Raw genomic sequence first — 27,062 nt, 5'->3', positions numbered from 1 at the left:
TTTGGCATCCAGAGCTGCCCCGGCCCCACCCTGCACACAGCCTCCTTTTGTTCCTAGTGCCCTCAGACCAAGCTCTTCAGTCTGGCATCTGTGTGGCCTGGTTCCTGCTTTAGCCCTCAACACAGTCTTTGCCCAGAAAACACTTTTGAAGATTAACCTTGGTCTTTGCTAAGCCTGTTCCCTCAGCCCAGGACACTCTCACCTTCTGTCTTGGCCTTGTGTACTGCCACTCAGCTGGTCTGGTCTCTAGGAAGCTTCTCTTGAGTGCCATAGGCTCGCATTCAGACCTCCTCATCGTCCACCAGAGCCTCTTTCCAGCCTCTTTGTCTGGCACCCCCATGCCTGCTGCAGCCTTCATTGGAGCACATGTCACTCTAGGCTCCACGGGCCTTTCTGCCTCACTTTCTGGACGGGGGGCCCTTTGCGGGCAAGGACCCAGCACAACTTGTGTATATTCCCTGTGCCCAGCCAGTGCCCAGGACACGGGAGGCCTGAGGACTGTGTTCCTTCTGTTCGCTGGGCCCCTGGATCTGAAGCCACAGCCGCAGTGGCAATGTGAGGTGTCCCCTTCGCTCCTCATTATTCTCTGGGCCCGGAGGCCTCTTGCCATTACTTGCCTTTAGGGGATGGTGGGTGGGAGGAACGGAGTAAACGATGTCTTTTCCTGTGTCCAAATCTGTCTGCCACCACACCCGCCCCATTCTCTTGCCAGTCTAGGAACCCTTCCAGGGCAGGGCTTTGGTCTAACAAATATTTTGGCCCCTTTCTATCTCAGGACTGAGTCCTTTTTCAGGATGTTTTTGTGTAAATGTCTAGAATGTCCTTTTTTCCCTGGCAAACTTCTACTCATCCAACAAGACCCAACTCTGACATCCCTTCCTCCAGGAAGCCTACCCTGACTTCTCCAGGCAGGACCTCTTTCTCTTTTGGGCCATAATATCTGTCTGTGCTGCTCTATCTCAGACCCGCCTCTGACTGGCTATGTCTAGAGTAGACTTGCCCACCAAACTGGGCACTCCTGAGGGAAGGATGCAGGTCCGATTTCTATCTTGTACCCCAATGTCATCATTCAAAGGCCTGACTCATAGAAGGTCCAAGGAAGTGTTTGTTGAATGAACGAATTCATAAAGGAACAGTAGTTTGCATGCTGTTTCACTCCCCATCCAACTTTTCTCTCCTGGATGGTGCTTTTGCTTTATTCTGACCATCCTCCTGCAGGCTCTGGGAGCAGACCCCCAACCCCCAAAAGCAGCCCTCAGAAGACCAGGAAGAGCCCTCAGAAGACCAGCTGCAGCCCTCAGAAAACCAAGCAGAGCCCTCAGAAGACCAGCTGCAGCCCTCAGAAGACCAGGCAGAGCCCTCAGACACTGAAGCGGAGCCCTCAGACGCTGAAGCGGAGCCGGGTGACCACCTCACTTGAAGCTTTGCCCACAGGGACAGTGCTGACAGACAAGAGTGGGCGACAGTGGAAGCTGAAGTTCCTCCAGACCAGGGACGACCAGGACATTCTCTATGAAGGTATGCTGTGTCCATGGGTGGCCAGGGCGTTCTCTATGAAGGTGCGCTGTGTCCATGGGCGGCCAGGGACTGGGTCGTCTCAGCGCTAGGACAGTGGGAGGGGACCCCTTCCTGAGAATGGGAATGGAAGTCATGTCCCTAGCTGCAGACCTGCCGCTAGGCAACTTTCTCTTAGACCTAGGACTCTACACCTACCCACTAGCAGGGCCGGGCAACAGTGGGAATGAGTGCCGCAGGCTGGAGTAAGGCAGTTGGGCGTGGTGGGGACTGTGGCCAGTTGGAAGGCATGTGCCCTGTGTGAAGTGTGCCCCTTTTCAGCCCGCCTGCTGTTGGCATGTGGGAGGCCCAGGGGTTGCGTGCTAAGGATGATTGTTTTCTGGCCAGTGTGCAGAGAGAGGATGGATCCTCACCTAAGATTTGGTTGAAACATCGAGGCTGATGATGTCACACACACACCAAGAGGATAGGAGAGGTTTATTGCTTACATAATGGCGGGCTCTGCGGAGAGCAGGCAGGCCTCCCATGCAGATCTGAGATGCCTTGAGAGTGAGGACAGGAGACTGGCCAGGTGTTTCATCGTAGTTGGGGGTGGGGCTGAACTGAGGGTTCCGCCACACGGGCCAACACCACGCATGGTTTGAGTCTTGTGGATGCAGACCCCAAAGGAGGGAGCACCCAGGCTTGCTCATCCGCTCGCCCAGGTGTGGAATGGAAGGGGAGGAGGGAGGCATGAGGCTGAAAATCCCGGGCTCTGTTACAAGGAGGAAAATAATTATGGCAGTAGTGTTAGTATTAACTGTACTAAATATTGAGTGCTTCTGCAAGGCCAGGCCTGTTCTAAGCACTTTACATGGGTTTTTCTTTTCCTTTCTTTTCTTTTTTTTTTTTTTTTGAGACGGAGTCTTGCTCTGTCGCCCAGGCTGGAGTGCAGTGGCCAGATCTCAGCTCACTGCAAGCTCCGCCTCCCGGGTTCACGCCATTCTCCTGCCTCAGCCTCCCGAGTAGCTGGGACTACAGGCGCCCGCCAGGTCGCCCGGCTAGTTTTTTGTATTTTTAGTAGAGACGGGGTTTCACCATGTTAGCCAGGATGGTCTTGATCTCCTGACCTCGTGATCCGCCCGTCTCGGCCTCCCAAAGTGCTGGGATTACAGGCTTGAGCCACCGCGCCCGGCCTCCTTTCTTTTCTTTTTGGAGCTTTTTAATTGAGATAAAACTCACATAAAAGTTATTCTTTTATTGGCCGGGCGCGGTGGCTCACACCTGTAATCCCAGCACTTTGGGAGGCCGAGATGGGTGGATCACGAGGTCAGGAGATAGAGACCATCCTGGCTAACGCAGTGAAACCCCGTCTCTACTAAAAATACAAAAATTAGCCGGGCGAGGTGGCAAGCACCTGTAGTCCCAGCTACTCGGGAGGCTGAGGCAGGAAAATGGCATGAATGAGGGAGGTGGAGCTTGCAGTGAGCCGAGGTTGCGCCCCTGCACTCCATCCTGTGTGACAGAGGGAGACTCTGTCTCAAAAAAAAAAAAGAAGTTATTCAGCGAGACTCCGTCTCAAAAAAAAAGTTATTCCTTTATTATTTTATTTATTTATTTATTTATTTGTTTGTTTATTTATTTATTTATTTTTGAGAGAGAGTCTTGCTCTGTCGCCTGGACTGGAGTACAGTGGCGTGATCTTAGCTCATTATAACCTCCACCTCCTGGGTTCAAGCAATTCTCCTGCCTCAGCCTCTCAAGTAGCTAAGATGATAAGCACATGTCATCACACCTGGCTAAATTTTTTTTCTTTTTTTTTTCTTTTGTATTTTTGGTAGAGACAGGGTGTTACCATGTTGGCCAGGCTGGTCTTGAACTGCTGACCTCAAGTGATCCACCTGCCTCGGCCTCCCAAAGTACTGAGAATACAGGCGTGAGCCACCACGAAAATTCATTCTTTTAAAGGGTGCAACTGAGTGGCCTTCAGGATATTCACAGTGTTGTGCAACCATCATCACTATCTAATTCCAGGACGTTTCTGTCACCGCAAAAAGAAACTCAGTACCTTTGAGCCATCGCTCCCATTTTTCTCTCCTCCCATCCACTATTAGCCACTAACCGCCTTTCTCCCTCTGTGGATTTGTCCCTTCTGGGTGTTCACAGAAGCGGAGTCCTGCACTGTGTGGCCGCTTGTGTCTGGCATCCCTCACTCAGCAGCATGTGCCCAAGGTGCATCCATGCCATGGCGCGTCACTGCCACAGTCATTTTACGGCTGCGTGATATTCCACGGTATGGGGGCACCCCGTGTGGCTTAGCCACTTAGCAGCTGATGGGCGTGTGGGTTGTTTCCACTGTGGGCTATTATGAGTAACGCTGCCGTGAATATTTGCTTACAAGTTATTTGATGGACAGAGGTTTGCTACATTCTCACCACAGCCTTAGGGTATCAGTACTATCCCTATCCCCGTTTTATACATGAAGAACATGGATCCCAGAGGTGTGAATTATTAGCTAGGCTCTGGGCTCCAGAATCTTCCAGGTTTTTCAGGAAAAGCTTGAAACCTGGATTTCGACAGGAAATCTTTGATTTGGAAGTGCCCACAAGCGTGGGCAATTTTGAGCCTTCCGTTGGCCCTCCCTGCCTTGGAGTATGGGCGGGCGGGCAGGACAGCTGGTGTTTCAGACAGCCCCGAATCTGAGTCCTGACTTGGCTCCAACACGCTGAGGGAGCCCCAGCGAACAGCTCAGGCACTCTATGCCTTGATGTCCCCCACTGGAAAAGTGAGATGAAGCCTTGCCCCCTGTCTCCTTGGGCTGTTGGCTCAAATGATGATAGGAGATGGAGGCCAAGCGCTTGGAAAACTGTACAGGGTCCTTCCGAGGCAGAGGGAGGCAGTGTTAATAACAGGGACAGATAGGCAGGGCCAGGAAAGGTGACGGAGAGGGGAAAGAGTGTGACCAAGACCAAGCAGGAGCAAGAGAAAGAGGACCGTGGCTAACACCTAGGGAGCCCTCGCCTGTGCCAGCACTTTTATTTTTAAGAGACGGAGTCTTGCTCCATCAGCCAGGCTGGAGTGCGGTTGTGCAGTCACGGCTCACTGCAGCCTCAACGTCCCAGGCTCAAGCGATCCTCCCGCCTCAGCCTCCTAAAGTGCTGGGATTAACAGGCAGGATCCCATGCCAGACACTTTGGGAACTCTCTGTGTCTTACCCATGCAATGCTGCCAGCCACACTGTGAGATAGGCACCCGTATTACCCCATCCTACAACTGGGGCACAGAGAGGGGAAGCTACTTGTCCAAAGGCACACAGCCTGGAAGTTGTAGAGCTGGGATTTGAACGCAGGCACTCTGGCTTCTCCCAAGAACGGGAGAGAAAGCAGGAGAGGTCGGGGAGAAAGAGCGAGAAGGGATCTGGATGAGAAGGAATGAGGGGCCGAGGAGCACAGAGGGAGGAGAAAGGGAGAGGGATGAAAAGCAACCGTGAGAAAGAGATTGAGGTGAGAGAGCAGAGTGGGGAGAGGGCAGGAGGGCGGGGAAGGAAGAGGGAGAAGGAGAGGAAAACACACTGGGCCAGGAGCTCCTGAGAAAAGAAAGCACACTTACCCTCCCCGGAAACCCACAGTGAAAGCACAGGAAGGGGCTACTCTGGGCCAATGTGGTTCCGGTGTTGCGTTTTATGACTCGGGTTGTTTGATAAAAATAGCAAACCCCAGCGCCCAGCCTGCCTGAGCCATCCATTCCTTCAGCAGTCCCTTTATTTATTTATTTTTTAAAGTAGAGATGATCTCACTATGTTGGCCAGGCTGATCTCAAAGTCTTGGCCTCAAGCCATCCTCCTGCCTCGGCCTCCCAAAGTGCTGGGATTACAGGCGTGAGCACTGCGCCCGGCGGCTCAGTGGATCCTTAAGCAGCACCTACCGTGTGCCTGGCCATGGTGCCATCACAGACACAGTGCAGGGGGAGCAGGGCTGGCGAAGGCCCTGCTGACGCGGAGCTTGCATTTGGGTCACACCACCATTGGGTGGCATCGCCCCAGAGCAAATCGCCCTTTTCTTCTGCCAGTTTGCACCAGTCGAGAAGAGATGGTGGAGTTGTGTGTCCCGTAGTTTAAAGCAATAACAATAAAACAAGAACAAGCTGAATCATTACGGTTATTCGAGCAGTGGACACTTTTATCCCACTCTCCGCACCATGCTCTAAGCACTTGATTAACCCTTATCTCTCTGTCCAGTACTGAATTATAATGTCATACTCCTGGGCCTCCCCGGAGCTGTGTGGGAGAACCACCATCTGTCGTCAGTCACATGAGTCCCTGCAGCTGCTCACTGCGGTATGCTGCGGAGAGCTGTCCGTGAGTAGCAGCTCAGGGTCAGGCACACGCTGCCCTCCACAGCCTCTGCCTTCACGGATGGAAGATGGGGCTTGCGTTAGTTTCCTGTGGCCGCTGTAACAAGTTACCACGATGAGTGGTTTAACACAGCACATGCTTATTCTCCTGCAGCTCTAGAGGCCAGAAGTCTAGAATCACTGGGTACAGAGTTTAGGTGTTGGCTATGCTGGTTCCTTCTGGAGGCCAGAAGGGAGAAGTCAGTCAGGGTCCCCAGCAGGGCCTCGGGAGGTAGAAGGCATGGGACACCCTGGAGCTCAGCAGTGGGCTGGGCTGCCTCTGCTGGCCACTTGTCGCTTGACCTTTCAAATGACAGCGTGACCCTGTGCCTCAGTTTCCTCATCTGCAGAGGGGAGATGGTAATGCTACTGCCCTCACAGGGCTGCAGTCAGGAGAGTGAAATGAGTAGAGTGATGCCGGGAAAATAGCCAGCGCTGTGTACATGCTTCCTGGTGTTAGGGTCAGGATGGGTCCCAGAACAGTGCTCCTGCTCTAAGTTTAGGACCGGCTGACTTTGGCAAGGGGAGGCTCTCACCTGCCTGCCTGGCACTCCCAGGTCTTCATTTGGCACACATAGAGTTTTTCCATGTGTCAGATTTCTGTCAAGCAGAAACCTGGATCTGCCACCCTAGATCACAGAGTCTAGAGCCCTGGGCTTGTGGCCCGGCTCTGTTGGGGCCCTTGGCCAAGCCCGTTTTCCCTTGTGGCCTCCCTTGACTCCCTCTACATTGGAAATTGCCCAGCTGGCTTTCCAGGCTGTTGGCAGCAGGGCCAGTTAGAAAAGTTAAAGAGAAAAGCTTTCTATAATCTGCAAAGCAGTGCAGGAAAATTGTATCAAATTGCCAGCTTTTCCTGCCTGCCTCTGAGTGCCAGGCATGTACGCATTGTCATTGACCTCATGGTGCCTGTGAGAGACAGGTACTGTTCCTGTGCCTGTGTTCCAGACAGGGGCGGATGCTTGGTCATGATGTCACGGCCTGCTCCAGCATGATCCCCCCAGTGCTCTCCCCACAGCTGGAAAGGATCTCTCTTTCCCCAAGATGCGGGTCCTGCATATGTCTCTCTCTCCTCCCCTGGGCTCAGAGCACCCTTGGCCTTGAACGTGTAGAGCTGGCTCCCAACCCTGCTGCAGCTGGAGCTTCTTGAGGGCAAGGACGGCTTCTTGGTGACTTTGTCACCCCCCGTCCTTCTGCCCAGTGTCTGAGATGATACCAGCCTCGATGGGGAAGGGAGGGTGGGAACGATGAGAGCAGAGGAAGGAGGGACACCAGCATGAGTCAGGGTGCGCGGGTGACAGTAGCTCAGCTCATGGACCCAGGTCGAGCCAGCTCTGCCACTCCCCAGCTACGGAGCCCTGGTGTTATGGGGATATTTTAGGGCTGCCACCTGGGGATATTTTAGGGCTGCCACCTGTGGAGCAATCCTGACACTCCAGGCTCCGTGCTGGGCTCTGGGTTGAGTGGGTTCACAGAGCAGTGTACGTGCAGGGGGATGCAGACTCTTGCTGCACACATCGCTGGTGCTGCTCTTACTCCTGCCTGTCTGTTGAGTCCTTGCAGCCAGTCTCCGGGTAGGCCTTATTGCTCCGATCTTACAGACATGCATATGGAGGCCCAAAGTCACACAGAGAGTAGAGGGAGGAGCTGGGATTTGAACCCTGGCCAGCCTGGCTTTTCTTGGCCTCTCTCCTCATCTGTCAGATGGGACGATGCATGTGAAGCCCACACTTAGCACAGGGCTGGAGACGTGGTGGGGTCTGTAAATGAACAGTAAGGGCTCCTGGAGCAGGCTGTGTCGAGGAACAAGCGGACAGGGTGCTTATGGGGAGCTGCCTCAGGGATCAGAACCCAGGGAGGGGTAAGGAAGCAGGCGGTGCAGAGCAGAAGGCGGCGCTGTAGGGAGGGCAGAGCGGGAGGCGGCGCTGTGATGCAGCCCAGTGATGGCCTCAGCTGACCCTGCAGGGCTCTGGAGCAAAAGTGGTCCTTCAGCGTGGGTCCATGTTGGGCCAGGAGAGGCTGGGCCTTTATGTCCACCTTAATCAGTCATTGGACCTGGGTCACCCTGGGATGTGGCCTTGGATGAGGTCACTCTGCCTAGGACACACCTAATTCCCCAGCCACAGGCTGTGACGGTACGTGGGAACTGTCCACCAGGAAGCTCCTCAGAGGCTCAGTGCCCAGGGCTGTTACTGGGGAGCAGTCATGTGGCCCTCTCTGTCTGACATGTATCTGCATTTCAGGTTCCCCAGAGGAAAGAAGGTGTTGCACAGAAACCACAGTGATTGCACAAGCAGTTTAGGCTCAGCGAGCCCCACTCACTTAGGGGATTCTGGGAGCCCTGCCGGAATCCAGGCTCCCAGACCTTGCCAGGAGAGCCGCCTCAGGCCTGCTGCATTAACCCTTCCTGCATGGCTGGATAGTGACAGAGAGAAAGAGGGAGAAGAAGCTTATTTAAAACTAGGAAGCTTGGACCGGGCGCGGTGGCTCAAGCCTGTAATCCCAGCACTTTGGGAGGCCGAGACGGGCAGATCACGAGGTCAGGAGATCGAGACCATCCTGGCTAACCTGGTGAAACCCCGTCTCTACTAAAAAATACAAAAAAAAAAAAAAAAACTAGCCGGGCGAGGTGGCGGGCGCCTGTAGTCCCAGCTACTCGGGAGGCTGAGGCAGGAGAATGGCGTGAACCCGGGAGGCGGAGCTTGCAGTGAGCTGAGATCCGGCCACTGCACTCCAGCCTGGGCGACAGAGCGAGACTCCGTCTCAAAAAAACAAAAAAGAAAAACAAACAAACAAAAAAACTAGGAAGCAGCAGGTCGTGAGAACCAAGAGTGCGCTTGACCTTGTCAGAACCAGAGCACCAGAGCTGCTCCTCATTGCTGGGAAGTCTGGGGGTGATGACCCTGACCTTCCCTGCTGTTATAACCTCCCTCCCTTGTTTGTTCCCCTATAGCTGCACCCACCTCCGCCCTCGCCTGTGACTCAGGACCCCAGAAGCAAAAGTTCTCGCTCAAACTGGTAAGTGACCCTGCAGGTAGGGGGGCAGCTTGGAGGGCAGGGACTTTCACAAACACATCCTTGACTTCTGAGCCCCTCTATCAGCTGGGAGAGCTCGGCTGGGGACCAGGGTCCCCACCTGCAAGGAGCGATGAGACCGTGGACGGGGCAGGCACCCAGTTCTCCATCATCCCGGGGTGTTAGAAACCCACAGTTGGATCCGCCAGAGTCTGGCTCTGATGCTCCCCGGCTGTGTGACCTGGGCAAGCCCCCTCAGAACTCAGTTTCCTCATCCATGAAATGGAGCCGCTAATACCCACAGGGTGTGGCCCATCTGCCCCCTACCGCCGGCCTCGCAGCATGCACGTATCGAGCACCTACTGTGTATCACCATGCTGGGTGTGGGGTCCAACAGAGAACCCATCAGATGGGGTCCCCGTGCTGAGGATTCAGTGAAATCACACATCAGGTGCCGACCATGAGTTTCAGCTGTCAGACATGTGCGCTCGAGGGTGGGGCCAAAAGGAAACAGAGAAAGGGAGAGTGGCCACGAGGGTGAGTCATGCCTTCCACACAGAGGAGGTGCCTAACAGAAGGGCATCGTCATGGTTCATAGCCCCGCCATCATCTCTGGGTGCTGGGATTTTGGGTGACTTTTATTTTCTTTTTGTTTATCTGAATTATCTCACACCCCAGAAAACTGGGGACAGCTGGGTGGGTTGCCCTCCCTCCGCCCTAGATGGAGGCCATGAGAGTGGGTCAGAGCATGGGCTGTGGAGCCAGGCTCACTAGTGATGGGTAGCACCTGCTTTGAGAGCCTGGCATGGCCTGAGCCGGGCTGTGTTTCACAAGCACTGCTTCATTGAATCCTCCCAGCAGGGCAGCTACTGTGTCCCATTTAATGCTTCTCTGCGTGGTTCAGGTGTTCCTGGCACAGTATGCACCTCGTCAACCTGAGCCGTTCCTGTTATTACTACTGTAATTACACTCATCATCTTAGAAATAGAGCCTTGCTCTCTGTTCGTGCATCTGATCTCATCAGCATTTCCTGAGGCTCAAAACTCGGTGATGAAGAGTTGGCCCCAGGCCTAGCCCTGGAGAAGCTCCCAGTCTGGTGGGGGCCGTGCCATGTCCCAGTCCCATCAGGAAGAGGGATGGGCTGGGAGGGGAGCACAGGGCACCAGGCTGACCAGAGGACATTCACCCTCCCCATCCACTGGGAAGGCAGCTCTGTTCTGAAGCATTCGAAAGGTCGGGGGCTGAATGCCCAGTGGTGTTCATCCATCCATTTATTCATTCACCAAGCCTTTCCTGCAGCCTCCTGTGAACTGAGTGCTGGGGACATCTGCAGAGATGGGTCAGACCCAATTGCTGCCCTGAAGGAGCAGCCCGCTTGGGAGAGTGGGGCAGGCATGAATACCCCATGTGAGATTGCTCAGGGCCTACGTGGCTGTGCCCGCGTCACTCGCGTCAGTCACTATGGGCTTCGCCGGCATCGTGGGGAGGGCTCCAGGACGCAAAAAGGGAAAAGGAAAGACAAGAAGAGGAGGAGCTGGGGCAGGGACCTAGGCTCACTAATGACCAGTAGCAGCACCTGCTTATTGAGAACCTATTATGTGACAGTCCCTGTGCTGAGTGTCACAAGCATTATGTCATTTAGTTCTTTTGGGTTTTTGTTGGGTTTTTTTTTTTTTTTTTTTTTGAGACGGAGTCTTGCTCTGTCGCCCGGGCTGGAGTGCAGTGGCCGGATCTCAGCTCACTGCACGCTCCGCCTTCCGGGTTTACGCCATTCTCCTGCCTCAGCCTCCCAAGTAGCTGGGACTACAGGCGCCCGCCACCTCGCCCGGCTAGCTTTTTGTATTTTTTTTAGTAGAGCGATCCTCCCACCTTCACCTCCGAAAGTGCTGGGATTACAGGTGTGAGCCACCTACACCCAGCTGACTCTGTACTCTTAAGAACCCAGCTGCACGAGTTGTGTTTTAATTAAAATATTTGGTGTGCCGGGTGCGGTGGCTCACGCCTGTAATCCCAGCACTTTGGGAGGCCAAGGTAGGTGGATCACCTGAGGTCGGGAGTTCGAGACCAGCCTGACCAACGTGGAGAAACCCTATCTCTACTAAAAATACAAAATTAGCCGGGCGTGGTGGCACATGCCTATAATCCCAGCTACTACGGAGGCTGAGGCAGGAGAATTGCTTGAACCTGGGAGGCAGAGGTTGCAGTGAGCCGAGATCGTGCCATTGCACTCCAGCCTGGGCAACGAGAGTGAAACTCCATCTCAAAAAAATATATATATATATATTTGGTGGCTGTTTTTTTTGTTTTTTGTTTTTTTTTGAGACAAAGTCTCACTCTGTCACCCAGGCTGAAGGTGCAGTCTTGGCTCACTGCAACCTGCGCCTCCCAGATTCAAGCAATTCTCCTGCCTCAGCCTCCCAAGTAACTGGGATTACAGGCACGCACCACCGCGCCTGGCTAATTTTTGTATTTTTAGTGGAGGCGGGGTTTCACCATGTTGGCAAGGCTGATCTAGAACTCCTAACCTCAAGTGATCCACCACCTGCCTTGGCCTCCCAAAGTGCTGGGATTACAGGCGTGAGCCACCCTGCCTGGCCATTGGTGTTATTTTTAACAAATACCCAATATTAAGAGTGGCTTAAGCAAGATGATATTTTTATTGCTTTTTCACTTAAATCAGGGGCAGTTTTCCAGAGCTGATATGATGATTTTATAAACAAGGGGCCCTGTTTCCTTCTGTCTTTTTGCACCAACATTTTCAACGCATAACCTGCATCTCTTGGGCTGTAGTGGCTGCTTCAGCTTCCACCATCACATCTGCATTGCAGCCAACTGGAACAGAAGAGGAACGGAAAGCCTTTTAAGGGCATAACCTGGAAGTTGCCCACGTTTCTTCTGCTCACATCCTCATTGGCCAGAACTTGGTCATGTGGTCATTCCTCACTGCAAAGGAGGCTGGGAAACGTAGTTTTTTTTTTTTTTTTTTTTTTTTTGAGACGGAGTCTCGCTCTGCTGCCCAGGCGGGAGTGCTGTGGCCGGATCTCAGCTCACTGCAAGCTCCGCCTCCCGGGTTCACGCCATTCTCCTGCCTCAGCCTCCCGAGTAGCTGGGACTACAGGCGACTGCCACCTTGCCCGGCTAATTTTTTGTATTTTTTAGTAGAGACGGGGTTTCACCGTGTTAGCCAGGATGGTCTCGATCTCCTGACCTCGTGATCCGCCCGTCTTGGCCTCCCAAAGTGCTGGGATTACAGGCTTGAGCCACCGCGCCCGGCCGGAAACGTAGTTTTTAAGCTGAACGCCACATTCTAGGGAACACTGTGGCTCTTATAAAAGAAAGAAAAGAAACCTGGGTACTGGGAGGTAGCTCGCAGTCTCTGATGTGTGTTTGTGTGTAGTACCTGAGGAATCTGGCTCTGATGTGGGGACTCGGTGAGGAACCTCATCATCGAGGGAGTAATAAATTGCCAGTGGGAACTGGGGGCCCTTGTCTGAGACTTCAGTGTGACAGCCTTCTGCCTCTCCTGTCCCCCAGCAGGATGCCAAGGATGGGCGCTTGTTCAATGAGCAGAACTTCTTCCAGCGGGCCGCCAAGCCTCTGCAAGGTACCTGGCAGGGAACTGGGCAAGGAGGGGAGAGTGAGGGGGGCGCCAGCGTGGTCACAGCACCTGGCTTCTACCTGCTGGCATGAGAAGGGTGGGTTTAGATTAAAGGTCCAGGTTTGCTCCCATCTGTGCCCATAACCTGACTCCTGTCACCCCTCAGGCCTCAGTGTGTTTTGTGGCTGGCTCACACCAGCTCTTGGAAGCCAAGTATTACATTTTCAGGCTGGGCATGGGTTGACGCCTATAATCCCAGCACTTTGGGAGGCTAAGGTGGGCAGATCACTTGAGCCCAGGGGTTTGAGACCAGCCTGGGCAATATGTCAAAACCTTGTCTCTACTGAAAACACAAAAATTAGCCGGGTGTAGTGGCATGCGCCTGTGATTCCAGCTACTCAAGAGGCTGAGGTGGGAGGATTGCTTGAGCCTGGGAGGCGGAGGTTGCAGTGAGCTTGAGCCTGGGAGGCGGAGGTTGCAGTGGTGATTGTGCCACCGCACTCCAGCCTGGGCAACAGAGCCAGACCCTGTCTCAAAAAAAAAAAAAAAATTAAATTTTCAGGAAGATGGCAAGCTGGTAGTTACATATAGCCAGTATTAGCAATTAAATTATATAGACCGGGTATAGTGGTTCACGCCTGTAATCCTAGCACTTTGGGAGGCTGAAGTGGGTGGATCACCTGAGATCAGGCGTTTGAGAGCAGCCTGACCAACGTGGTGAAACCCCATCTCTACTAAAAATACAAAAATTAGCCAGGCGTGGTGGCATGTGCTTGTAATCCCAGCTACACGGGAGGCTGAGGCGGGAGAGTCACTCGAACCTGGGAGGTGGAGGTTGCAGTGAGCTGAGATCATGCCACTGCACTCCAGCCTGGGCGATAGAGTGAGACTCAGTCTCAAAAAATATATAAAATAAATAAATTATATAATCTTACAGATATATTCAAAACAAAGGTAATGAACCCTCAGAAACTCATCACTTTCTAATAATTTCCCTACATGTCCTGTGATGTCTGCCAGTGAGGTTGTGTGCACTGTTGTCTCTGTGTGGAGAGAATGCTGCATGGCGGCTGCCGCTGTGTATCTCCCCGACCCACCTCCAGTCATGTCATGTTGGTAGCTTGGAGTTGGCCATAGCAGGTGTATTTACACTGCAGAAATTAGCAAATGCAGCCGGGCATGCTGGCTCACGCCTATAATCCCCACACTTTGGGAGGCCGAGGCGGGTGGATCACCTCAGGTCAGGAGTTGAAGACCAGCCTGGCCAACATGGCAAAACATCGCTACTGAAAATACAAAAAAAGGGCTGAGCGCGGTGGCTCACGCCTGTAATCCCAGCACTTTGGGAGGCCAAAGCGGGCAGATCATGAGGTCAGGAGATCGTGACCATCCTGGCTAACACGGTGAAACCCCGTCTCTACTGAAAATACAAAAATTAGTTGGGCGTGGTGGCGCGTGCCTGTGATCCCAGCTACTCGAGAGGCTGAGGCAGGAGAATCGCTTAAACCCGGGAGGTGGAGGTTGCTGTGAGCCGAGATCACACCGCAGCACTCCAGCCTGGTGACAGAGCAAGACTGCATCTCAAAAATAAAAAATAAAAAATAAAATTAGCCAGGTCTAGTGGCAGACGCCTGCAATCCCAGGTACTCGGGAGGCTGAGGCAGAAGAATCGCTTAAAACCAGGAGGCAGAGGTTGCAGTGAGCCAAGATTGCGCCGTTGCACTCCAGCCAGGGCAACATAGTGAAACTTCGTCTCAAAAAAAAAAAAAGAAATTAGCAAATGCTACCCATCAGGACTGACTTCCCTGGGCAGCCAGCTGTTAAACTAGCATCAGCTGCCATTGGTTCTGTTCCACCCCACTGACATCTGGAAGACAGGCAGAGGCACAATCTGGTGATGTCATGGCTAGGTTAGACACGTGTTGGTCTTGTTAGCTCTATGTGTGAATTTGGAAGTAACCCTGTCATCCCATCTCTGCACTCCAGATTTGTATATGCTTCCTCCAGAACCACCATGTTCACCCCATCACCTACAGACCTGGATCACAGACGTTCATGGGTCACACATGCCTGCCCCGTCACCAGCCCCTTCCCACTGTCACCCACCCACAATGTTGTCATCTCCTACAAAGAGACTCAGAGGCAGTCTGGGCACTCTGCTTCTGCTCTGAGAACTGGCTCTTACTGCCATGGGCTTGGGACTAGGTGTGTTCTAACCTCAAGCCCCTACTTTCCGCAGTCAACAAGTGGAAGAAGCTGTACTCGACCCCGCGACTGGCCGTCCCTACCTGCGTGGGTTTCGGTGTTCACCAGGACAAATACAGGTGAACTGCTCTACTCACTGCTTGCCTCACTGGCCCCTTTCCTCCTCTTCCTGTCGTGAGTCCAGGCATGGCTGGGACCCTGAAGCCGTGGGCCAGTTCTTTGCTTCCTGCCTTCTCGTAGTTTTGACCCAGTTTGCTGCCCAGCCAGTCAGAACCTTTCATCTCACCTGGGACCAGGACCTTGCAGCCCCCGCCACAGTCCATCCTTGGCAGCCGGTTCTCCTCTCTCCCCTGTTCGTCACCCACCTCCTGGGGTGCTTGTGTCTTCCAGATTCTTGGTGTTACCCAGCCTGGGGAGGAGCCTTCAGTCGGCCCTGGATGTCAGCCCAGAGCATGTGCTGTCAGAGAGGTCTGTGCTGCAGGTGGCCTGCCGGCTGGTGCGTACCCAGAAGTTGCTGAGCTGCTGCGTCGGGGAGGGCGCGTCAGATCCTAGTTTAGCAGGCTCTTTAGTCATTGACACATCTGGCCCCCACCTCCCTCTGCCGCACACTAGGGGTTGGCTCACTGACTGACATGGCAGGTGGTTAGAGCCAGTTGTTGGGGGGTCAGTCCTGTGGAGGGCCCTTGGGGGCCATGAGCATTGGAGGAAGGAGCCCCAGCCTCAAACTGAAGGCTTAGATTAGGCTTCCTGGTGGAGGGTGTTTCTAAGCCAAGACTCTCAGGATGAGTGGAAATAGCGAGGTGCTGGGTGGAAGAGGCAGAGGATAGATGAGAGGATGGTCCGGCCAAGGATACAGCTGGAGCAAGACTTATGTGGAATAGAGAGCATATGGCATTTGTTCATTAATTCATTCATTCATCCTCATTAAATATTCATCAGGCACTTGCTGGGTGCCAGATGCTGTCCCCAGGGCTGGGTGCAGAGCAGGGAGCAGCACAAACATGGTTTCTGTGTCTTGGAGCTCACAGTCTAGTGTGAGGGACCAATAGTAAATCAAACAGTTGGGCAAACTATGACGAGTGCTCTGAGTAGAAGCGGCCCCTGCTGTGATGGAGAATAAGAGGGCCCAGTTTGCATTGCTGGAGGGATGGACGTACCAAGGGAGCGACATGCTGAGTCCTAAGGTCTTTATGTTCAGTATCTGCACTATGGCCCTGCAGTGGGGAGAGATGGCGTTGGTGTGGACAGGTCAGCAGTGACCACATCACACAGGGCCTCACACAGCAGGCTGAGGGGCTGGGATCTGTCTTGAGGGCACTGGAGAGCCACAAGAGTGCTAGGATTAGGGGAGGGCGGGGTCAGCTCTGGGTACACAGAGGCCCTCAGGGGCCATATGTGGAGGGACTGGAATGGGGAGAAGAATCTCAGGGTCCATTTGGAGAGGACAAGGCTGGGGAGGGTCTCAGGCACTGGGAATGGAGAGTCTATAAAAGGAGAACGAGCAGAACTTTGGCCCTGGGGTCAGAGGGTTAGGGATATGATCGGAATGTAGCTGATACTCGGGCAGCAGACACAGTTGAAGAGTTGGCCTGGTGCAGCGGCTCACACTGGTAATCCCAGCACTTTGGGAGGATGAGGCAGGTGGATCACGAGCTCAGGAGTTCAAGACCAGCCTGGGCAACATGGCAAAATGCCCTCTCTAATAAAACTAGAAAAAATTAGCCGGATGTGGTAGTGCGCACCTGTGGTCCCAGTTACTTGTGAGGCTGAGGTGGGAGGATCACCTGAGCTTGGCAAATCAAGGCTACAGTGAGCAGTGATTGCACCACTGCACTACAGCCTGGGCAACAGGAGTGAGACCCTGTCTCAAAAATATGTATATATACACACACCAAAAAGAGTCTGGAGCTCAGTGGGACAGCTGGAGCTGGAGATCAAGATATAAATTACTTAACAAGATTGATTTCTGCTCTCTAAGACAGGTGAGAAGAGCTCTTTTGATATTCACAGGTGCTGAGTCATTTTTGCAGACAGACATTAACCCCTTCTCCCTCTCCTGAGTTTGCCATCAGCTAAGAGAGAAATACAGGAAGCCACACATTAGCTCAACTGGTGAGCTCCCTGACAGCCTGATTAGAGGCATGCTCAATGTGCTATCACAGTGGGCTCCTCATGCTGCCCCGGATTTAGTCAGGTTTAACCCCCAGTCACAGTGCCGGACAACCCCAGGCCTTAATAGTGGGGCTCCCTGCCCCAGTCTGCACCAGAGGCTGTGTTAGTCCTACTGCTTGTGCAGACACTGGCTTGCTTCTTCCCCCAGCTGGATGCCCTGGAGTTCCTCCATGAGAATGAGTATGTTCATGGAAATGTGACAGCTGAAAATATCTTTGTGGATCCAGAGGACCGGAGTCAGGTAAGAGCTAGCTCCTGCCTACTCTGGAAGATCTCTGGGCTCAGATTCCCATCTGTCTCCAAACCTCTATTTCACAGTGCTTATTACAGACAAAGGATTGTTGTCCATCATATATAAAGAGCTCCTTCAAATAAATAAGAAAAGTAACTTAGTAGGAAAATTGGCAAAGGATAAGAAAAGCAATTCTTAAAAAACGAAATCCACAGGCTAACTAAATAATATGAAAAGATATGACCAGGCGTGGTGGGTCATGCCTGTAATCCCAGCACTTTGGGAGGCCGAGGCGGGCGGATCACAAGGTCAGGAGATTGAGACCATCCTGGCTAACACGGTGAAACCCCGTCTCTACTAAAAATACAAAAAATTAGCCAGGTGTGGTGGCGGGCACCTGTAGTCCCAGCTACTCGGGAGGCTGAGGCAGGAGAATGGCGTGAACCCGGGAGGCGGAGGTTGCAGTGAGCCGAGATCACACCACTGCACTCCAGCCTGGGCAACACAGTGAGACTCTGTCTCAAAAAAAGAAAAAGAAAAGATATTCAACTTCCTTAGTAATCATAGAGATGTAACTTAAAACAAGATGCTATTTTTACCCTCTGAACAAAATGAAGAATGATTTTGAACTTGAATGATTAAGAATTAAGGACAAAATTAAGATGGGAAGCCAGCTCTCCCGTCTCTGGGCTCGTGCTTCTCACTGCTCGTTGTCAGGCACACTTGTTCCTCCTGGTGAGAAAATCGCCACCAGCAGATTAGGCTTAAATCCCCAAAGCTCAGCAGCCCTGGCAGAAACAGACCTGAACTGCATGGACTGAGAAGTGGGGGGAGACAATCCCAGATGAAAATCCTGAAACTAAGCATTAGGAATCTTCAGAAAAACAGAACTGGCAGGATGTGCGTGTGTGTGTGTGTGTGTGTATGTGTATGTGTATGTGTAGAGATTTATTATAAGGAATTGGCTCGTTGATAATGGAAGCTAAGCAGTCCTGAGATCTTCAGTTTGCAATCTGGAGACCTAGGAGAACCAATGATGTGAGTTTCAGTTTAAAGGCCAGCAGGCTTGAGACCCAAAAAGAGGGGTTGTTTCAGTTCCAGTCCAAAGGCAGGAAAAGACCAATGTTCTACCTCAAGCAGTCAGGGAGGAAGAGCTTCTGGTTACTTAGCTTTCTATTCTGTTCACATCTTGAGTTGATTGAATGAGACCCACCCACATTAGGGAGAATAATCAGTCTACAAACCCCAATGTTCATCTCTTTCACAACACCCTCATAGACACTCCCAGAATAGGGTTTGGCCAAATGTCTGGGCACCCCATGGCCCAGTCAAGTTGCCACATAAAAATGACCATCCTGGCTGGATCCCGTGTCTCACACCTCTAATTCCAGCACTTTGGGAGACCAAAGTGGGAGAATCGTTTGAGCCCAGGAGTTCGAGACCAGCCTGGGAAACATAGGGAACCTTGTCTCTACAAAATAAAAAATAATAACCTATCCAGGTGTAGTGGCACACACCTGTGGTTCCAGCTACTCGAGTCTGAGGTAGAAGGATCACCTGAGCCCAGGAGATTGAGGCTGCAGTGAACCATGATCGTTCCACTGTACTCCAACCTGCGTGACCGAGTGAGACCCTGTCTCAAAACTTAAAAATATATATATATGTTTTAATGAACACCACAAACTGTGAACAGAAAAACAGGGAGCAGGGGAAGTGTATAGGTCTTACATAGACAAAACCAACAGTTGTCCACTATCCATATGATGGAATAAAATGCAGCCATTGAAAAGAGGACATGGACTGGGCACAGTGGCTCACACCTGTAATCCCAGCGCTTTGGGAGGCCAAGGCAGGAGGATCACTTGAGCCTAGGGTTTCAAGACCAGCCTGGGCAACAGGGCAAAACCCCATCTTTACAAAAAAATACAAAAAATCAGCTGGGCATGTGGCACATGCCTGTAGTCCCAGCTACTCGGGAGGCTGAGGTGGGAGGATCACTGGAGCCTAGGAGGCTACAGTGAGCCGTGATCGCACCACTACACTCCAACCTAGGTGACAGAGTGAAACCCCATCTCAAAATAAATAAATATTTTTGAAAGAAGATTTGGTTAACTTTGTGTATCAGGCAGAAGGCATTTAACTTTTGTTTTAAACTTAAGCCTCATAAGAACCCTTTGAGGTGGGGACTATTATCATTTTACAAATGGAGAAATCATAGCAGAGAGTAGTATAGCTTGCCCAAGGTTGTACCGCCACCAGCGGGCTGAGCTGGCATTTGAACCTAGGCCATCTGGCCCCAGAGTTAATGCCCAGAACCGCTGTTGAAGTGTTAAGTTCTGGTGTCCAACAGGAGGTCTGGTGTGAGGCCTCTGGAAAACAAGAGCCCCTCCCTATCCACATATGTTACCTGGTTATTTTTAAAAAAAAAAAAAATGTGCAATGATGCATCAAGAAACTTACTAGTGGTTATTTCTGAGCAGTGGGTTTTAGGGGCTGGGAGGAAATATGATGGCTGGTTTGGGTTCTTTTTACTTCACATCGTTTTTACTATGAGCATGGCTTAGTTTTGTAAGTGAAAAATGTCATCTTTGATGGAATGGTTGTTTTCAGTTGTGCTCCTCACCTCCAATCTGTATGGCTTCTCCCTGTGTCCACAGGTGACCTTGGCAGGCTATGGCTTCGCCTTCCGCTATTGCCCGAGTGGCAAACACGTGGCCTATGTGGAAGGCAGCAGGAGCCCTCACGAGGGGGACCTTGAGTTCATTAGCATGGACCTGCACAAGGGATGCGGTACGAGGCCAGGGAAGGGTTGGGGACCACGGAGACATGCTTCTCATGCAAGGGCAGCTCTAGGAGTTCACAGCCAGAGACAGCAGGTGGCCACACAGGACAGGCACTAAGGGCGCCAGGACAGGGATCAGAACCACAGACAGCGTCCTGACCACTGTGAGGGGTGGGGGGGTGTTGGGTAGCGGTTCAGCACCAAGGACAGTGGGAGGCTGGGCACTGGGGAGCCCTGAGTTCCAGAGGTTGGGATTCAGGATCTGGTGTAGACTTGGAAGATGGGAGTTGCCTAGGAGTCATCCAGGAGGGACTGTTGAGGAGGTGGTTGGCCACCACGTCTGGAATGTGGGAGGGAAATCTGGGCAGAGGCTCTGCAGTGTCTCGGGAGTTTATCAGCCGAAGCCCTGGGAGAGGATGGGATCATCCAGGGAAAGTGTAGAGACTGGGAAGAGGGCCTGGGGCAGATTTCTTGAGCCCCTCTTTCTCACATCCCTTTATATCATGGCCGTCCACATGCTTGCCACGTCCTCCCACCAGACTGAGCTCCTCCAGGGCGGGGAAGGTACCCCTGCCCCCAGCATCAGGTGGTGGAAGGCCAGCACGGACAACAAGTAGTGCTTGTCGAGTGCTTACACAAAGTGTTGTCTAAATTAAGCATTGTCTTATGCTCAGGAAGCATAAGGAAAATACACTGTCCGAGTCTCCCCGGCCCTGCCCCACTGAGGCTGGGGTTGGTACGCATCCTCCTGGGCTCCCGTATGTTCTGTGTCCTTTGTCACTCAGATAGTCCCACGCCATAGCTGTCTCCCAACTAGGCTGTCATGGGCTGGGACCTGACGAGATTCCAGTCTGGGTTTTCAGAAATCAGCTGAGCCCAGCACACGGGTGCTGAGGATTGAATGAGTGCATGAATGAGAGAAGAGTGGATGAGGGTGACCTGAAGAAAGGGGCTGAGGAGATGGTTGAGTGAGAGTAAGTCAGGATAAGAGTCAGCTTCTGCCTACTCATGAAAGTGAATGAGCAGAGGAGACAGCCCATATGGCTGGAATGCTGAGTGCATGAGCGCATGGTTGAGTCAATGAGAGAGAGGGGAAGGAAGGGAGTGGATGCACTGGTGAATGGAGCATCCAGACTGAGGTGCCACCTCTACCTTCCCTTCCCAGGGCCCTCCCGCCGCAGCGACCTCCAGAGCCTGGGCTACTGCATGCTGAAGTGGCTCTACGGGTTTCTGCCATGGACAAACTGCCTTCCTAACACTGAGGACATCATGAAGCAAAAACAGAAGTGAGTCGGGGGGTCAGCAGAACCCCTGCAGGTGGGCAGAAGCCCAGAGCCCAGCTGGGAGTAGGAGGGAAGGGGAAGTGGCATCTAGCAGAGCCCAAGTCCTCTGAGCTGCACAGACATGTGCTGCGCTGTCCACACAGCAGGCGAGGCAGGGGTTCCGGAGCCATGCTGCCTGGGCTTGGACTCTGGCCCCACCACTGTGGGGTGTTAATGTCTACGAGCCTCAGTATCCTTCTCCATGAGATGGTCTCCTGCTGGCGCCCACCTTACGGGACTGCAGAAGGGTTCAGGGAAGTCAGGTATACACAGCACTTAGCACAGGGCCTGGCTTGTAGAAAATGCTCATCGTGTGTGGGGCACCATGACTCATTCATCACAAACACACAGGCAACCTGAGCAGGACAGGCCCAGGCCCTGCCGCAGCACTGGTAGCAGCACCCATCCAGTGTTCACACCGCCAGATCAGTGCCTTCACCTCTGTATGTAAACCACCAGGTCTTACCATTGCTGGTTTAAACATTCAGCACCAAAGCCAGTGGACAGCGGAACATATGGAGAAGTTCTGGGGTGAGATTGAACGCTAAGGGCACTGAGCAGCTGGACACAGGGAGCATTAGGGATATGGGTTCAGCACTAGGGACAGCAGGCAGTTGGGCACAAAAGGGAGGCACTGAGGTGTGTGTTCAGCACCAAGGACAGCAGGCGGCAGTACACAAAGGGAAGTGCTAGGGATGTGGGTTCAGCACGAGGGACAGTGGGCCGCTGGGCACAAAATGGAAGCGCGGGGGTGTAGGTTCAGCACCAAGGACAGTAGGCAACTGGTCCTAGCTGGCGTGCTAGGCATGCACTTCAGACATGAATAAGAGTTACCCAGGTCGGGCACGGTGGTTCACGTCTTAATCCCAGCACTTTGGGAGGCCAAGGTGGGTGGATCGCGAGGTCAGGAGTTTGAGACCAGCCTGGCCAACATAATGAAACCCTGTCTCTACTGAAAATACAAAAATTAGCCTGACACAGTGGCAGGCACCTGTTATCCCAGCTGCTTGGGAGGCTGAGGCAGGAGAATTGCTTGAACCTGGCAGGTGGAGGTTGCAGTGAGCAGAGATCACGCCACTGCATTCCATCCTGGGTGACAGAGCAAGACTCCGTCTCGGACTTGTTGCCCGAGTCATCTGGGAGGCAGCTGGCCATCTCCGTCTGAAGTGCAGGAGTGAAGTCTAGAGGGAGACTCAGATCCCAGGAATATCTCAAGAGCTGTCAACTGAAGCCCCAGGAGAGGATGAGATTATCTGGGAAAGCATATAGAGTGGGAAGAGGGTGAACCCTCCAGTGAATGGCATTGAGTCCCTCATACTTCCCTGTCCTTAGTGTGCTGTGAATTCCTTCCCAGTCCTTCCCTCACGTAAAGCCTTTCTCATTTATTTTACTCCCTTCGTATCCCCCAACTTCTTTCTCTCAACCATGGACAGCTGCTCAAGCACACTTAACATGTGTTCTGCCGGGCGCGGTGGCTCAAGCCTGTAATCCCAGCACTTTGGGAGGCCGAGACGGGCGGATCACGAGGTCAGGAGATCGAGACCCTCCTGGCTAACACGGTGAAACCCCGTCTCTACTAAAAATACAAAAAACTAGCCGGGCGAGGTGGCGGGCGCCTGTAGTCCCAGCTACTCGGAGGCTGAGGTGGGAGAATGGCGGGAACCCGGGAGGCGAAGCTTGCAGTGAGCCTAGATCACGCCACTGCGCTCCAGCCTGGGCAACAGAGCGAGACTCCTCCTCAAAAAAAAAAAAAAAAAAAAAAAAAAACATGTGTTCTGCTGACGTGTTCACTTAGATGTATTTATACCCTCAAAATCGCATGCTGGCCGTGGTCCTGTGTGTGATTTGCGTAATTGATGTTCCTCTCTGCATCTCATCTGTCTCTGGCTCTCTTCAAATTTAACCCTACCCCTACATGTGGATCGAGGTCACTGCTCCTGACTGCTGCTTCTAAATCAATTTTCTGTAGACATGTCTGTGTCCTTAAACTATATATGGTGGTACTGTGTGTTTAATTTGTATAAATAGTACTATGCTCTAAACCTCATGCTGTTTCTTGCCTTCTTTCACTCAATGTTATGTTTTTAACTTTAGCTATACAACTAGTTCACTACTTCCGAATGCTCCTAAATGTGTTAGTTTAGATGCATCTGTGTCCTTAAAAACTCTGTGACGTTCTTGGGTGCGTATTTAATTGGCGTATATGGTACCATGCCCAGAATTTCATCCTCCTTCAGATGAGGGGATGTGTCTCATCATTTTGACTTCCTCCTACTGACTGTTCAGAGCTAACATTTATTATACACTTGTCTGTGCCAGGCACTGCCCCTGGTGCTTCCCCTGCATCCTCACAACTGCTCTGGGCTATGTGCTCTCACACAGATCTGTGGCACAGAGAATTAGGTAATCAGCCCAGGCCACACAGCTACTCAGCAGGGGCTCCTGGGCTCAAACCCAGGCCATTCAACTCCACAGACAGCCCCTGTCACCTACACGCTGCTTCCCAAGTGGAGGAGGCTTATGAGGTGAACTGGTGGTGCCTGGACCCAGCCTACCTTCACTCAACAAGTACTGAACCCCTGCCATGTGCTAGGCTCTGTTCTAGGCCCTGGAGATACAGGAGTGAGTAAGACAAAAATCCCTGCCCTCAGGGAGCTCACATCCTATTGGGGGAGACAGGAGCTAAAGAGTGAAACACGGTGTGTCAGAGGTCAGACTGCTGGGGATCCTGGGGCCAGGTCCTGGGTGTCCACTGGTGGGACTGTTGGTGGGGGTGTGCAGCACACTTTTAGGTCTGATGTCGGGGGCAGGTCTCACAGCGATGGTAACAGGTAAATTGCCCCCTGAAGGACCATGAAGCTTTAAACAGTGGCAAGAAGGATATCACACACATTGGCTAATTTGCCCCAATATCCCTGCAGAAAGAGGGAGGGACAGAGAGACCTTCAGCCCCCAGACTTCCACAGGCAACCTCTGCATGGGAAGCCAGCCTCAGAACCCACTAGACAAGTCCACTGCCCATTTCCTTAGAGCTTATTTTCACACTTACTCTCTCGCTTTAACACATGGTGCTGGGGTTTTCTGCTCACAGCAGTGAGACAAAGGTTTCTTTTGAAATGAAGCCAGGTAAAAACGATGAGTCACAGAATGAGCACCCCGCTCGAGTCCCTGTGTGAGTGAAGGTAGTGAAATGCTCCCTCACACACTCTGATGGGTTAGCTCAGGACAAGGCTGAGCTGCTCTCACGAGGAGACCCCAAAACACTGCAGCTTCCATGAGGGAGGGTTCACATCTCTAACTAACAGTCCCAAGACAGGAGACTGAGGGCAGTAGCGGCGCCTCAATTCCCTGTGACACACACACATCCTCCTCTGGATGCAACAGAGAGCACACATCGTGGGTGCCCAAGAAACGGGCAGATCTGGCACAGTGGCTCATGCCTTTTATCCCAGCACTTTGGAAGCTTAGGCGAGCAGATTGCTTGAGCCCAGGAGTTTGAGACCAGCCTGGACAACATGATGAGACCCCATCTCTACAAAAACTGTAGCCGGGTGTGGTAACACATGCCTGTAGTCCCAGCTACTCAGGATGCTGAGGTGGAAGAATCACTTGAGTCCAAGGAGGTGGAGGCTACAGTGAGCTGTGATTGTGTCACTGCACTCCAACCTGGGCAACCAGAGGGAGACCCTGTCTCAAAAGAAAAGGAAAGAAAAATCATAGTGGAATGAAGAACAGCTAAGGAGTGAATGCTGAGCCCGCCCAGGCTTCATTGTGGACACAGAGGTCAGGCAGACGCAGGCCCAGTGTCGGGGGCTCCAGGGCTGGAAGGAGACACGGACAGGAAGCCGAAGCTGCAGGTGAGGGTGGAGGTAGCCCGGCACTGTGGGAGCAGAGGGGAGGCACAGGACCCCGCCGCCGGCTCCTGGAAACCCTCACCTGGGAGATGCCTGACCTGGTCTGTAGAGAACACAAGAGCCTCCCAGGTGGGCAAGGGGGAGGCAGGATTCCTAGGCAGACAGGACAGCACAGCTCTGCACCCTCTCCACTCATGCATTTAGTGTCAGGTTCCTGAGGCCAGTGGCTGTGCTGGACACCCAGGTTGGAATCAGCCCACGGTGCCTCTGCACTCCGATCTTGTCAGGGAAACCGGTCCCTGAGGCTCCCCTGGGTTGAGTCTTCTCCCCACTCCACTTCCTAACTCCTAAGAGCAGTCACGTCACCCTTTTCACATCCCCTCGCCTAAAGAGACTTGATGAATGTGACTGGTTCACAGAGAGGGCCTGCACTCGTCAACATGGTGCAGGGTGAATAAGAGGTCACGGTAATCATCTCGTATCAATGATAGCAGCATGGATAACAGTAATTCCACAGCCCCAGCTCCAGACCACAACCGTAGAGGGCCAGGCGCACAAAAATGCTCCCTGGAGAGTAGCTGGTGATGTTGACACTGTTCCCCAGGCACCCCTCCTCACTCCCAGCCCCGCGTCTCTTAGCCCAGACTGTGGCCAAGGGGACCACAAGGGGGCGATGTTGCTACATGCTTGTTTCCTGGCACCCTAAGGTGCCCTGCGCTAGGACGTTTTACTGGTATACACGGCCTTTTTCCATTCATTCCACACATACTCACTTTTTGCACATGATAGTTCACGACAGGCAGAATGAGTAAAAGAAGGAGGAGAGGCAATTTGAGTCCCTGAGGCTTTCTGGCATTCAAGGCCCGTTGCTGGGCAAAGCATGAATGAGAGCCAGCTTTGGACCCGCTCTCAGGGCTCCCCAGCTGGTCAGGGAGAGCCCGCGGCAGGGGGTGGCAGTGACATTGCTGTGCAGAGTGTAACATCCTGTTGATGGCACAACCAGGCCTTCCTGCGCTTGTATGTTGATGGCTGCCGTAGGACATCCGCGGACCTACACACAGGCCCAGGAGGGACGGAGTTCCTCTGCCTGGAGGGGTCTGGGGAAGACTTCCTAGGAGGCCAGACCCTCGAGCTGTATCTCGAAGGGAGAACAGCCACCTGCCAGAGCTCAGGGTGGGGAAGGCAACCCAGGCAGCGAGAGTGATATGTGCAGAGGCAGATGTGTGTGGATGTGTGGCCTGGTGGGACTAGGAGTCCTTTGGTGCGGATGGGACATGCGATGGGAGAAGGGAGTGGAGAGATGGAGATAGAGGGTGGCCAGTGTGTGCTGGGGAGCCATGGGAGGCAGAGTGGGCTGTGAGCAGGGAGGGTCAGGGACAGGTAGAGACCCTCTGGGGTCATGTGGGGATGCACAGGAGGCCAGGGAGGAGTTGAGGTCCAGGGAAAAGGGATGAGGCCTGAGCTGGGCCCAGATCCACAGGGCAGAGAGATTTGAGGAGCAGGAGAGTGGGGCTGGGGGATAACGAAGGCAGGGTCAGAGCTTAGTGACTGGGCAGGTGGTGGGAGCTAGCCGGATGGGCCAGGCAGAGAAGTGGGGCTGGGCCTTTGCTGACCCCAGCAAAGGCAGTGGGTGAATCAGGATTTTTCCTGAACAGCCAAAGGGGTGCACGTGCATGCACGTGTGTGTGTGTGTTATACATATATGTGTATGTGTGTGTATGTACATATACAGTTAGTCCTGATTATTCAGAGTCCATATGTGTGAATTCTCCTACTCACTAAAAGTATTTGTAACCCCAAATCAATTCTTGCAGTTCTTTCGTGGCCACTTGCGGACACATAGTGTGGAGAAAAATTTTAATCACCTGGCACACATGTTCCCAGCCTAGGCTGGAGCCAGACAGCATTCTACCTCCCTGTTTCAGCGCCTACACTATATACGCCAGTGTCCTTTTCACTGTTTAGTTAATGCTACATTTTTTCCTGTTTTTATGCTTTT

At 52.8% G+C, this 27,062-nt stretch overlaps 1 protein-coding gene across 11 annotated transcripts in view; it reads left to right on the top strand.

The window, feature by feature from the left end:
* VRK3 (VRK serine/threonine kinase 3) overlaps positions 1 to 27,062 on the top strand; it is a 52,870-nt gene that overhangs the window by 16,737 nt on the left and 9,071 nt on the right. For 9 of the 11 annotated variants that reach the window (XM_030941893.1, XM_030941891.1, XM_030941895.1 and 6 more), the window contains 8 exons: positions 1,219 to 1,518; positions 8,837 to 8,901; positions 12,433 to 12,502; positions 14,736 to 14,820; positions 15,092 to 15,197; positions 17,022 to 17,114; positions 19,763 to 19,895; positions 21,053 to 21,173. In XM_030941893.1, coding sequence (XP_030797753.1) covers positions 1,219 to 1,518; positions 8,837 to 8,901; positions 12,433 to 12,502; positions 14,736 to 14,820; positions 15,092 to 15,197; positions 17,022 to 17,114; positions 19,763 to 19,895; positions 21,053 to 21,173 — 973 coding nt within the window. The remainder of the gene's footprint in view (positions 1 to 1,218; positions 1,519 to 8,836; positions 8,902 to 12,432; positions 12,503 to 14,735; positions 14,821 to 15,091; positions 15,198 to 17,021; positions 17,115 to 19,762; positions 19,896 to 21,052; positions 21,174 to 27,062) is intronic. The other 2 variants (XM_010369529.2, XM_010369532.2) reach the window with 1 other exon arrangement.

This window comes from Rhinopithecus roxellana, chromosome 12 (genome assembly GCF_007565055.1).
Source record: "Rhinopithecus roxellana isolate Shanxi Qingling chromosome 12, ASM756505v1, whole genome shotgun sequence".
NCBI lineage: Eukaryota > Metazoa > Chordata > Mammalia > Primates > Cercopithecidae > Rhinopithecus > Rhinopithecus roxellana.
The sequence above is the reverse complement of the archived record's forward strand: the minus strand, read 5'-3'. Positions and strand labels throughout refer to the sequence as shown.